The sequence below is a fragment of the Urocitellus parryii genome, chromosome 4 (genome assembly GCF_045843805.1).
Source record: "Urocitellus parryii isolate mUroPar1 chromosome 4, mUroPar1.hap1, whole genome shotgun sequence".
NCBI classification, from domain to species: domain Eukaryota; kingdom Metazoa; phylum Chordata; class Mammalia; order Rodentia; family Sciuridae; genus Urocitellus; species Urocitellus parryii.
The window spans coordinates 5,670,858-5,683,101 of record NC_135534.1 but is presented as its reverse complement, the minus strand read 5'-3'; the positions used below and the strand labels follow the sequence as shown (position 1 = coordinate 5,683,101).

General features: G+C 45.2%; 1 protein-coding gene across 3 annotated transcripts in view; it reads right to left on the bottom strand.

The window, feature by feature from the left end:
• The window catches only part of Chka (choline kinase alpha), a 58,154-nt gene extending 49,239 nt beyond the window's left edge, over positions 1–8,915 (bottom strand). For all 3 annotated transcript variants that reach the window (XM_077797381.1, XM_026396660.2, XM_026396661.2), the window contains exon 1: positions 8,352–8,915. In XM_077797381.1, the coding sequence (XP_077653507.1) occupies positions 8,352–8,686 (335 nt within the window). In that variant the 5' untranslated portion in view covers positions 8,687–8,915. The remainder of the gene's footprint in view (positions 1–8,351) is intronic.
• Between the last annotated feature and the right edge of the window lie 3,329 nt (positions 8,916–12,244).

Below are 12,244 nucleotides of genomic sequence, written 5' to 3'. Positions count from 1 at the left end.
GTGATGCTGAGTATTCTGCTGCAAAACAATAAAACAGAACAGAATACACACCCAAAAAATCCCAGTGAGTTATTCTGGGGGTACCAACAAACTGATTCTGAAGCTTATGTGGAGAGACAAAAAAAAACAGCCAACAATATAACACTATCCAACTTCAGGACTTGTTAATAAAGCCATGGTAATCAATACAGTCAGTACTAGCAAAAGAATGAATAGTTAGGACTGGGATGTAACTCAGTTGGTAAAATGCCTGCCTTGCAAGCACAACGCCCTGGATTCAATCCCCAGCCTCACAATAAATACATAAATAAATAAATAAAAATAAAAGAGGACAAGTAGATCAATAGAACAAAAAAAGTTCAAAAATAGCCCAGTCCTTGGACAAAGGCACAAAGGCAAAACAATGGAGCAAAATAGTCTTTTCAACAAATTCACATGCAAAATTAAAAAAGCTAGACACAGCATATCCTCTATTAAAATATATATATATATATATATAAAGATGGGTTATAAATCTAAATATAAAATGCAAAACTAAAAAAGTCCTAGACAATAACATAGGAGAAAATTAAGATGACCTTGGCTATAGTGATTTTTTTTTTTTTTATAACAAGACAGGAAATAAATGTCCACACTTTTTATTGATGAAATTCAAAATACAATAATTAAATCAAATTTTGTAACATAGGTCTCCCCATGAGAATGGAATCGTTCAGGGAACATAACAGCTTGAGGTTCAAAGTCAGTTTCCTGTCATTGACATCCTCTACAGATATTTGATCTGTCAGTGCTGATCTGCAATGAGCACTGATATAGTTCATCACTTGGAAGGCACTTGGAAAGTTCTAGATTCTTCTCTTGATATTAGCATGTCATCACACTGCAAACGCTGACAGTAACAACTCTGCTTTGAAGGGGAAAAAAAATAGTTTATTCTGAATGACCATGGCTCAGGAACATGGATTCAAGTTACCTTGATAATATATTCCCTGGTGGCAGTTCTTAGAAACAACATTAAAGGCACCATCCAAGGTGGAGCCTATAGTTTAGTAGAAGAGCACATGCTAAGAATGCATAAATCCTGGGTTCAATTCCCCAGTGCATTTACATAAAAAAGGCATGATTCATTGAAAGAAATAACTTTTAGGGTTAACTTCTTTAAAATTAAAAACTTCTCCTCTATAAATGTCACTGTTAAGAGAATGAAAAGACAAATCATAAACATAGAAAAAATGCTTGCAAAAGACACATTTGAAAAAGAATTGCTATCCAAAATCTACAAAGAACTCTTTTTTTTGAGAGAGAGAGAGAGAATTTTAATATTTATTTTTTAGTTTTCGGCGAACACAACATCTTTGTTTGTATGTGGTGCTGAGGATAGAACACGGGCCTCACGCACGCCAGGACAGCACACTACCGCTTGAGCCACATCCCCAGCCCCCGAAAGAACTCTTTTTTAAAAAATTTTTTATTAGTTATTGATGAACCTTTATTTATTTATATGTGGTGCTGAGACTTGAACCCAGTGCCTCGCACATGCTAGACAAGCACTCTACCACTGACCCACAACTCCAGCCCTAAAAAGAACTCTTAAAACTCATCAATAAGAAAATAGGATGGATTTGGTAGTGTACACCTGTAATCCCAGTGACTTGGGAGGCTGAAGCAGGAGGATCACAAGTTCAAGGCCAGCCTCAGCAATGCAATGAGGCCCTAAACAACTTGACAAGACCCTGTTTCAAAATTAAAAATTAAAAAGGGCTGAGGATGTGGCTCAGTGGTTAAGTGCCCCTGGGCTCAGTCCAGGTACCAAAAATAACAATAATAATAATAAAACAATCTGGGCTGGGGGTGTGGCTCAGCAGTAGAATGCTTGTCTAGCATGTTCGAGGCCCTGGGTTCGATCCTCAGCACCACATAAAAAAATAAATAAATAAAATGAAGGTACTGTGTCCACCTAAAACTAAAAAATAAATTTAAAAAAATAAATATTAAAAAAATAATAAAACAATCTGACAAACAAAAGCGCAAAAAACCTGTACAGATTTACCAAAGAAGATAAGAAGTATGAAAAGATGTTCAACATCATATCATTAGAGAACAGAGAACTGCAAACTAAAATAAGATACTAGCTGGGTACAGCAACACACACTTAGCATACTGAGCAGCTTGGATTATAAGACAGAAGGATCAAAATTTTAAGACCACTCTGGTCAGCCTGTCGCAAAATAAAAATAATAAAAAGAGTCAGGATATAGTTCAGAGGTATAACTGCTGCCTAGCATGTGAGAGATCCTAGATTCAATCCCCAGCACCAAAAAGAAAGAAAAAAAACCCTCACACACCTATTCGAATGGCCAAAATTCAGAACACTGACACCACCAAATGCTGCCAGGACAGGGAGCAGTAGGAAATCTCACTGCTGGTAGGAACACAAGATGGAAGCACCACCTTGGAAAGCAATTTACAAGTTGGCAGTTTCTTTATAAAATCAAACATAATTTGATGATATAACTAACAATCACAATCCTCGGTATTTACCCAAATGAACTGAAAAAGTATGTCTCCCCAAAAACCTGCACATAGATGTGTATAATTGCTTTATTCATAATTGCCAAAGCTTGGAAACAGGCCAGATGTCCTTAAATAGATGAATGGATAAACTGGCACAACCATACAATGGATATTACTCAGCACTAGGAATTAAAAAAAAAAAAAAGAAAAAAAAGTAAACTATTAAATCATGAAAAGACATGAAGGAAGCATGTACATGTTATTAAAGAAGCCAACCTGAAAAGGCTGGTGCTTGATTCAAACAGTGGCATTCTGAGAAAGGCAAAACTAGCCCTTTAAAGGGATGGCAGGTGAAGGGTGTCAGGAGAAGAGGAGGAACGACCAGACAGTATAGAGGATGTTTTAGGTACTGAAACTATTCTGCATCATACTACAATGGTAAATTCATCTCATTATACAGTTGTAAAAAGCCACAGAACATCATCTGCAGTGGCACACGCCTGTAATTCCAGGTACTTAGGCAGGAGGATCCAAAATTTGAGGACAGCATGGGCAACTTAGCAAGACCTTGTCTCAAAAATAAAAACTGAAAAGGACTGGAGATGTAGCTCACTAGTAAAGTAGTAAGTACCCTTGGGTTCAATCTCCAGTACAAATAAAAACAAAACAAAATTTTAAAACACCATAGAACATAAAATACCAAGAAAAAACCCTAATGTAAACTATAGGCTCTGAGTAATAATTTACATATTACATGATGCATCAATGTAGGTTCATCAATTTTAACAAGCATTCCACACTGCTGGAGGATGTGATAATAGGGGAGGCTACACACACTGGGGTTTGGGGAGCAGGGAATGTGTAGGAACTTTGCATTTTCTGCTCAATTCTCCTATGAACCTAAAACTTCTCTAAAAAATATATATATATATATATATATTTTTTAAAGAAGTGCTAGGGGTATAGCTCAGTGAGAAAATGCATGCTTAGCATGCATGAGGCTCTGGGTTCAGTCTCTAGCACACATACACACACACACAAAAAAAAAAAAAAAGAAGAAGAAGAAGAAGAAAAAGAAAGAAAAGACCAGAAGGATGAAGAAGGATGAAGTCATCCATCCAAAGAACTAAATTTTCACAATAAACCTTATTAACAGTACAGCTCAAACTTTATCTTGCAAAATGACACTAAAAATTATTTGTTTTTATATTTAATATAATTTGGATTATACAACTATGTTTATACCAAAAAATGAAAAGAAAATCAAGTAGGCTTAAATTTTCCCCAAAATTTTATGACATAACTATAAAACACAATTCATCCTCTATTTGATATTTACTGATTATTGTTGGCAAAAATATCTGAGGAGCCAGGTGTGGTGGTACATGTCTGTAATATCAGTGACTCAGGAGGCTGAAGGCTGGAGGACTGCAGGTTCAAAGCCAGCCTAAATAGCTTTAGGCCCTAAACAACTTAGTGAGACCCTGTCCCAAAATAAAAAATAAAAGGGCTGGAGATGTGGTTCAATGGTTAAACACTATTTGATTCAATTCCTGGTCCTAAAAAAAAACTAAGGATTTTTGCCAGTCTCAAGGTCCTGTTTTTTGATATGTAAATTATTCTGTTTTGCAGGGCTCCTGGTATTATCCTGTTCATTTTCTTTTCTCTGTTAGGGGTTTCTTTTTAGGGTATACTGCAGCAACAGATATGTATGAAAACTTCTGAACTGTTCTCAAACTTTTTTTTCATTAAACTTCATGAAATCTTGCCCCTTTTTGCAAGATTTGCAACTTCATTTCACAAATGATTTTAAGTGTTTTATCAATCAGCAATGAAAATGATAATAATAAGTCCTTAATCTAACAAACAAGGAGAGGCTGGGGATGTAGCTTACTGACTAGCTTATGAGTCCGGTGGGTTCAATCCCCAGCACCGTGAAAGAAAAAAATAATAAGAAGTTGTCGGGCTGGGGGTGTGGCTCAAGCGGTAGAGCGCTTGCCTGGCATGCGTGCGGCCCGGGTTCGATCCTCAGCACCACATACCAACAAAGATGTTGTGTCTGCCGAGAACTAAAAAATAAATATTAAAAAATTCTCTCTCTCTCCTCTCTCACTCTCTCTTTAAAAAAAAAAAAAAAAAAGAAGTTGTCTTAGTTGTGATGTCTGGGCACAGATGAATTTTTAAGTGATCAATTCATTAATAACAATTTTCATGATCTGACAATTTTTACTTTTCCTTTACTTCTCATAACTGAAGACACTCAGGCAACCAATAATTTGATAATAAGAAACCCTGTTTATCACACAGGAAAGAGGCCAATTGAGGTTAAAAATGACAATTACTACTGGGCGTGGTGGCACATGCCTGTTATCCCAGCCTGTTATCTCTGGAGGCTGAGACAGGAGGATCTCAAGCTCAAAGCCAGCCTCAGCAACAGTGAGGTGCTAAGCAATTTAGTGAGACCCTGTCTCTAAATAAAATACAAAAATAGATCTGGGGATGTGGCTCAGGGGTTGAGTGTCCCCGAGTTCTATCCCCAATACCAAAAAAGAAATGACAATTACTACAAATACTTAGGCAGTGCCAACTGTGTGTCAGACACAATTCTAGAGCTGGAGATACAAAGATGAACACGAAATGCCTTCTAGGAATTCAATCCAACATGAAAGCTGAATGAATAAGCACACATACAAGCATGTTAAGTGCTGTCATATCAAGGCCTATATGTTTAAAGTGCTAACAAAAAAATACAGAAAACAATTAATTCTGTCTAGTTCAGAGTTAGGCCTTAAAGGAAAAATTTTAAAAGCAGAAACCAGGGGGAAAGCTGCCAAGTAGAGGGAAGGAGCAAAGAAAGGCCTGGTAACTGAGGACACAAAGCTCATTCAGAAAATGCAGGGTCCAGTGGAGCTGGCTCCATGTTGGTCACTGCAGTTTGGGAAAGGGGCGATTTTAAAACGGCAACAAACAAAAGAACCCCTCTAAAAAGGTAATCTGGGGCCCAAGTTGAGACCTTGCAAACAAGTTTGGATTTTATTTCCTAGGTACAGGAAGTCACAGGAGTAACCAATGATATTTGAGAAATACCTGGCAACAGGCTATAGAAGGAGAGTGGGGGTGAAACAGAGATCACTGGTGCCTCCTGTTACAGTGTCTAAGCAAGAAGGGTGGGCAGGTATCGCCTTCCCCAGGCCTCCACAGCTAAAGAAGAGATTTCCAGGATGATGTAAAATTAGAAATGATCTCAGGACTTGAACTACCATGTTAATAATTCAGAGAAAGCAGAAGTACATTTGGGATAGGGAGGACCCAAAGGGATAAATCTTGGACAGGCTGAATGGAGTTGAGGTGGTATGGTCTGATAAACTACTACAAATGAACTAGAACTCAGCAAAGTTGGAGCTCAAGTTGGGCATGATGGCACACACCTGTAAACCCAGCAACTCCGAAGGCTAAGGCAAGAGGATTATAAATTCAAGGCCAACCTCACCAATTTAGCAAGACCTTAAGAAACTTAGTGAAATCCTGTCTCAAACAAAAAACAAAAAGGGCTGAGGATGTGGCTCAGTGGTAAAGTGCCACTAGGTTCAATTCCTAGCTTGAGAGATAAGCGCAAGCAAGCAAGCAAGAGCACACACACACTCAAGTTCAAAAGGATTGGAAAGTAGAAAGTGTATGTATGCACAATAGCTGGAGCCACAATAAATGCAACTGTCCAAGGAGGACCACTGAATTTTGACCAAGTGCATTCTTCCTATGCTTAGTTGCCTTTTTTTCTTTTTCTTAAGAGAAGTACTAAACCCTGGGCTGGGGATGTGGCTCAAGCGGTAGCGCGCTCGCCTGGAATACGTGCGGCCCGGGTTCGATCCTCAGCACCACATACCAACAAAGATGTTGTGTCCGCTGAGAACTAAAAAATAAATATTAAAAATTCTCTCTCTCTCTCTCTCTCTCTCTCTCCTCTCTCACTCTCTCTTAAAAAAAAAAAAAAAAAAGTACTAAACCCAGGGCCCTGCACATACTCAGCACTTACTCTACCACAGAATAACATCCCCCAGCCTTCTTTCTTAAAGCTAGGCATCACTCACTTCCCCATGTCCTAAATCACCTTTTTACCTTATGCAAGTCATTCCACAACCACCATCTTCTCCAGAACACAGAACTGAGACAGTGTACCCCATGCTACATTATTTAGAAAGGTCCTCTGTTTTTGAGACTATTAACTTCTAGAGAAAAGCTACAAGACATCCTCAATACTTTTGTAGTGACTGGTTTGAGCAAGCCTGAAAGGTTTAACAGATCAGTGGCACTTCCTGGAGAGAACCACAAAAATGTCTTAAGGCTGGATCCAGGGTGTCCAAATGTTTCCACAAGCCTCAGGGAGAGTAAAGATGCAGAAGAGGGGGACACCAGAGACCTTGCAATTCAGGCTTTGTCTGTGATAAACCTCAGGCAAGTCACATCCCCAGGTTTTGTTTTTACAGGATAAAAATAAATGGCCTAAAATTCTCTGTACCCCTGGTCTAGTTGAGAATTGTCAGGTCTAACAGGATTGAAGTTTTGGAGTGAACTCCCATGCCCACCCCCACCCCCAAAGAGCTGGGGACTGAGCTAAGATCTCACCCATGGTTGGCAAGATCTCTACCACTGAGCTACATTCCCAGCCCCTCCTTCTTTCTTTAATGTGCCATTACAGCCAGGACAGTGTCACATGCCTATAATCCAAGCAATTTGGGAGGCAAGAGGATTGCAAATTTGATGCCAGCCACAGCAACTTAGTAGGACCCTAAACAATTTAACAAGACCCTGTCTCAAAATTTTAAAAGGCCCAGGGATGTAGATCAGTGGCAAAGCCTTCTGGATTCTATACCCAGGATGAAAAAATAAAAAATAAATAAATGAAGTGCCATTAAGAAATTCAGGAATGATGTAAACATCTTCAATGTTCTTGTATCTACTTCCTCCCAACTGCCTTTTAACTATTTGCTCATTAACATATCTGTAAGTGGGGCCTGAAGGGCAAAGAGGAAGTGAAGTCCAAAGATTTCATTTTGCTGCATTAGTGGCTCTGGTGAAAGACTGTGGACACAGAAAATAAATCAAACCATAAAACTGGATTTGGAGGGGCTGGAGTGGTATAGCTCAGTGGAAAAGCGCTTGCCTAGCATGTGTGAGGCACCGGGTTCAATTCTCAGCACCACATATAATAAATAAAAGTCCATCAACAACTAAAAAATATTTTCAAAAAAAAGGATTTGGAGATTATGGGTGCTAACCAGCCAGCCAGTTTCTTCCTAGACACTTTCACTCAACCTGGTCAACCAATGAAAAGAACTAACAGAAGACAGGCAATCGGGTTTTTTAAAGGTCCAAACAGAAGGACCCATATTCAATGTTTAAATGCTTGTCGCCTGGGAGCAGAACAGCCACAGAAGTCAAGGGCATAGCTATACCTTTCTGTTAAGTCGAAATCTGCAGATACGTACTTCAGTTTAAATTAAAATTTGAGGTCAAATATTATTAAGTTTAAAACAAAGGGATAAATCTTTCTTCTTTTTATTTTTTGCAACCACGCCTCCCAACTTCAGGTCCCCTTCGTCACTCCAAACGGCTTTCAAAGAGGGACGAGAAAAGTCATCAAGTGGTTTTTTTGAGTCCAGCCACAACACCTCGACTCCCTTCAAGGCCGTGAAACCCGCAAAGGGGCTCCGCGGGCGCGCAGTGCGCTTCGGCCCTGTCGCCGCGAAGGGCCCGGCCGGCCCGGGGACCCGGCGCGCTGCCCACGGCCCGCCCGCGTCACCTGACCGCGGCCCGGCGCGGCGCGGCGGGGCACCGACCTGATGACACTGATGTGGAACTGTTCCTCGCGGAGGCCCCGCCAGGCGCCGGGCAGGAACTCCTTGCACCACAGGTAGGCCTTGCGCCGCGTGCGCGGATCCGGCTGCTCGGCGGCCGGCGGCAGCGGCGGCAGCAGTGGCAGCGGCGGCGGCGGCGGCGGGGGCAGCGCGAGCGGCGTCTGCCGGCTGCCCAGCGGCTTGGGCTCTGGCTGGTCGGCAGCGTCGCGCGGCTGCCCCGAGCCGGGCGCCGGGGCCGCGCTGCCGCTGCCGCAGCTCAGCAGCAGCCCGAGCGGCGAGGGCTCCGCCTCGCTGCCGGTGCAGAACTTGGTCTTCATGCCGGACAGGCGGCCGAGGAGGCGCGGGCGGCCGCAGCGCGAGAGAGCGAGGCTCAGGGTCCGGCCGGGCGCCCGCCTGGGGCCGGGCGGGGTCTCTCGCGGGCTCTCTGGGGGCGGCCGGCCGGCGGGGGCTGCGCGCGGCAGGCGGCGGTTGGAGCGCGCGGGGAAGAAGCGGTAGCGGTGGTAGTAGCGGTGGTAGTGGCGGCGACGGCGGCTGGCGGCGGGTGCTGCCGGCCGCGGCGCTCGCTCTCTACAGCGCCGCACGAGGAGGGCCGCCGCGTCACAGCCCGCCCCCGCGCTCCCCGCTGATTGGCCGTCGCGCGCCGCCCCTGCGCATCACAACCGCCGCCGCCCTCGCCACGCGGCCCTCCGATTGGCTGAAACGCCGCCTCCCCTGACGCGGTGCTGTGGCTGCCAGGGACGGGGCGGGGCCGGCGCGTGGGGCGGGGGGGCCAGGCGCGCTGCCGGGCGCCCGGGGTCGCACTGAGGGAGGAGAGGGGAGCGGGGCCCGTGGACGCTCGCCCGGCTGGGCCGCGCTGGGCCGGGCAGGGCCGCGAGCGGGGGCGACAGGGCGCTCCGAGCCCGGGAGGCCCCGGGGGAGGCTCCGGAGCGAAACTTTCCCTGGGCCCCTCGAAAGCCGGTGATTTCGGAGGCAGGGGGCCTGGCCCTGGCAGGCAGGAAATTGACGCCTGCAGGCAGGCTGCTCTTTCCGCGTGACCTTGGGGCGCCGTGGGTGTGTTTTATGACATTTCTCAGCGCTGGCTCAGCCAAGGCGCGTCCACGCCCGGTCCAACTCGGGGCCGGAGGTATTACTATCCGCGGTTCAGAAACGGAGGCCCGAAGAGGGAAGAGGTGACCGGTTCCAGGCCCGCAGCCGGCCCGCACACTTGCACTGCTGCGGCGGCCCGCCCTCTGCCTCGGCCCGCCCTCTTCGCACCTTCGCCTCAGTTTCCCTGTCCGTGGTGCTGAGGACGCCGAGGCCAAGAGGCCCAGGGCAGGAAGTCTATCTTCTCGTCTGTGGGGCCGCCGCAGGCGCCTAGAACTCTGGCCAAAGGTGCTTGCCACTGAGCTGCTGGCTTGGTGGACGCTGTCACCTGCCCTCCTGCAGGAGATGGCCGCGTGACCATGACTAAAGCACCTTTGCCCTGGTGGGGTGGGGCGAGGGTCCCCGCTCCAGTTTGTCCACATACTGCCCCTTGTCCGTCTCTCTGGCCCCTCCACCTCAATCCTTCCTGAAAGTAAGTGGGATATAGATCATATAAAAAGCACGGATCCTGTGTTGTGGGATATGAGGTGGGACAAGAGGTTTCCCTGGTTAATAAGAGCTTAGGAAATCCAGGGCCAGGCGCACAGGAAATGGCTTCTTTGCAGGGATTTCGAAGTCTGCAGGAAACAAATATCTCTTCAAAAAAAGCATGTACTTGTCTGAACCTGATCCAAGACAAATGATCTTAACAAAAGGACACAAATGAAAAGGACTTTTTAAAAAATATATGTTTTTTTAGTTATAGATGGACACAATATCTTTTATGTGGTGCTGAAGATCAAACCCAGGGCCTTATACATGTGAGGCAAATGCTCTACCACTGAGCTACAGCCCCAGCCCTAAAAAGGTCTTTCGACAAGTCCATGTGCTTATAGACCTGGAAGTTGAACAGGAGGAAGCTAGGAGATGCCCAGGACTGTATAGGAGTCCCTCTGGGTGTCCGAAAGTCTGATAAATCAAGGTCTCCAGTCAGAGAAACACTTAGATAATAGAGCCAAGGACTTTGTCTAAAAATACCAGGCCAAGGGAGGTGGGGCCAGTATCAGTGGCCTGCCCAGGTGGCAGGCCCTTTGTCCCATACCAGTCTGGTAATTGCAGAGGAATGTGGGAAATCTGGCCAGAGAAAGGAGTGCTAGAAGTAAGAAGTGACCTCTATAATTTGAAGTAGCTTCCTGGCCTCCTTGGCTCGGGCTATGAAAACCCACAGGCACCTTTCTGGGATAGCAGCTCCCTATGGGGACAAAAAGTTTCTCATTAAAGGGGCTGGAAAATTTCCCGAACCCCAGTGCTTAAAAGAAAAGTGGAAAGTGGGATATGTGGCCAGGCTGTGGGACTTGTGAATTTGGGGTTTGTGGGAATGGGGAGAAGGAGCACCATGTGATGCTGCTCCAAGCATTGATCTCCCCCCTAGGAACCATGAGCCCTGCATTCCAATTTGAGGGAAATTAGTGTATGGTCATCCCTCAGTACCCAAGGTATAAAATGGCTGTGGTATTTGCATTAGAAACTATGGTATCCTGTGTGCTTTAAATCATCTGCAGATGGCTTGTCATACCTAATGCAAGCAAATGCTGTGTAAATAGTTGTTACATAGGGAAAATGACAAGGAAAAGTGCATACAGATGCACTTTTTTAAAAAAATATTTTTGATCCAATGTTAGAGGAACCCACAGATGTGGAACCCACAGATTTAGAGAGATGACTTGCTCATTTGAGAGTGTAACCACCTTTGAGGAGCTGGAACCCTGGTGGTGGTGGCAGCTCCTGACCTCTGTCACACCTTTCCCCTCCACTCTCACAGTTCTGCTCCCCCTTCATTAGATTAGTGCTGGGGCTTTTGAGGGAGCATCAGAGCGCCCTGATGGAGGTGATTCATTTCAACCTGTTGAGTTGAGTACTTAAGAGAAGACAGATGTCGCAGGATGCAAGCTGAATTTTCATGATGTGACTTGAGGCTTATGTCCTGTGTCTGGTAGGGATTTGCCCTCCTTTCCCACAGGCTTTGCCTCACCCTACGCCCCCTCAGAGGCCACTCAGCCTGGGCCCATGAGGAAAACTTCGTAAACAAGGATATCATCCAAAATTCCTTCCCGTAATCTTCCAGGGCTGGGGATGTGGCTCAAGCGGTAGCACGCTGGCCTGGCATGCGTGTGGCCCAGGTTTGATCCTCAGCACCACATACAAACAAAGAGGTTGTGTCCGCCGAAAACTAAAAAAATATATATATAAATATTTTTTTTAAAAATTCTCTCTCTCTCTCTCTTTAAAAAAAAAAAAATAGCAATGTTCCAAACCTCAGCAGAAACCCTGCAACAACTCTGGAGCTCAGCTCTGTTATCTCCATTTAACAGATCAGGAAACCAAGGCTCAGAGAAGTTAATAACTCACTTGAGACCACACAAATGAAGCCCATGGCTGATCCCAGGCAGTGTGGCTACATTCTGCAGCTTCCCAAGTCACTCTCCCAAGAAGAAAAATGATTGGCCCAGCTCCTCTCTGAATGCCTTGTCATGGGACGTGATCAGCCCAGGAATTGGTGCCCCTGAGTCAGGTGTCCAGGTCTGGCCCAATCAACTCTTAACAAGTGGCTGGTACCAGACATGACCACCTGAATGTCAGGTACCTTTCCAGGCTGTGGCTGTGGTGAGAAGTGCAGCTCCTACTTTGCCAAAACGGGTCCCTTCTTTGGAGAAGGCCCCATGTGACTCAAGTCCTTTTTTCATGTCACAAGCACACCCTGCACACATTGGTCGTCACCTCCAAACCCTGCATAGCACATGCTCTAGAGCACA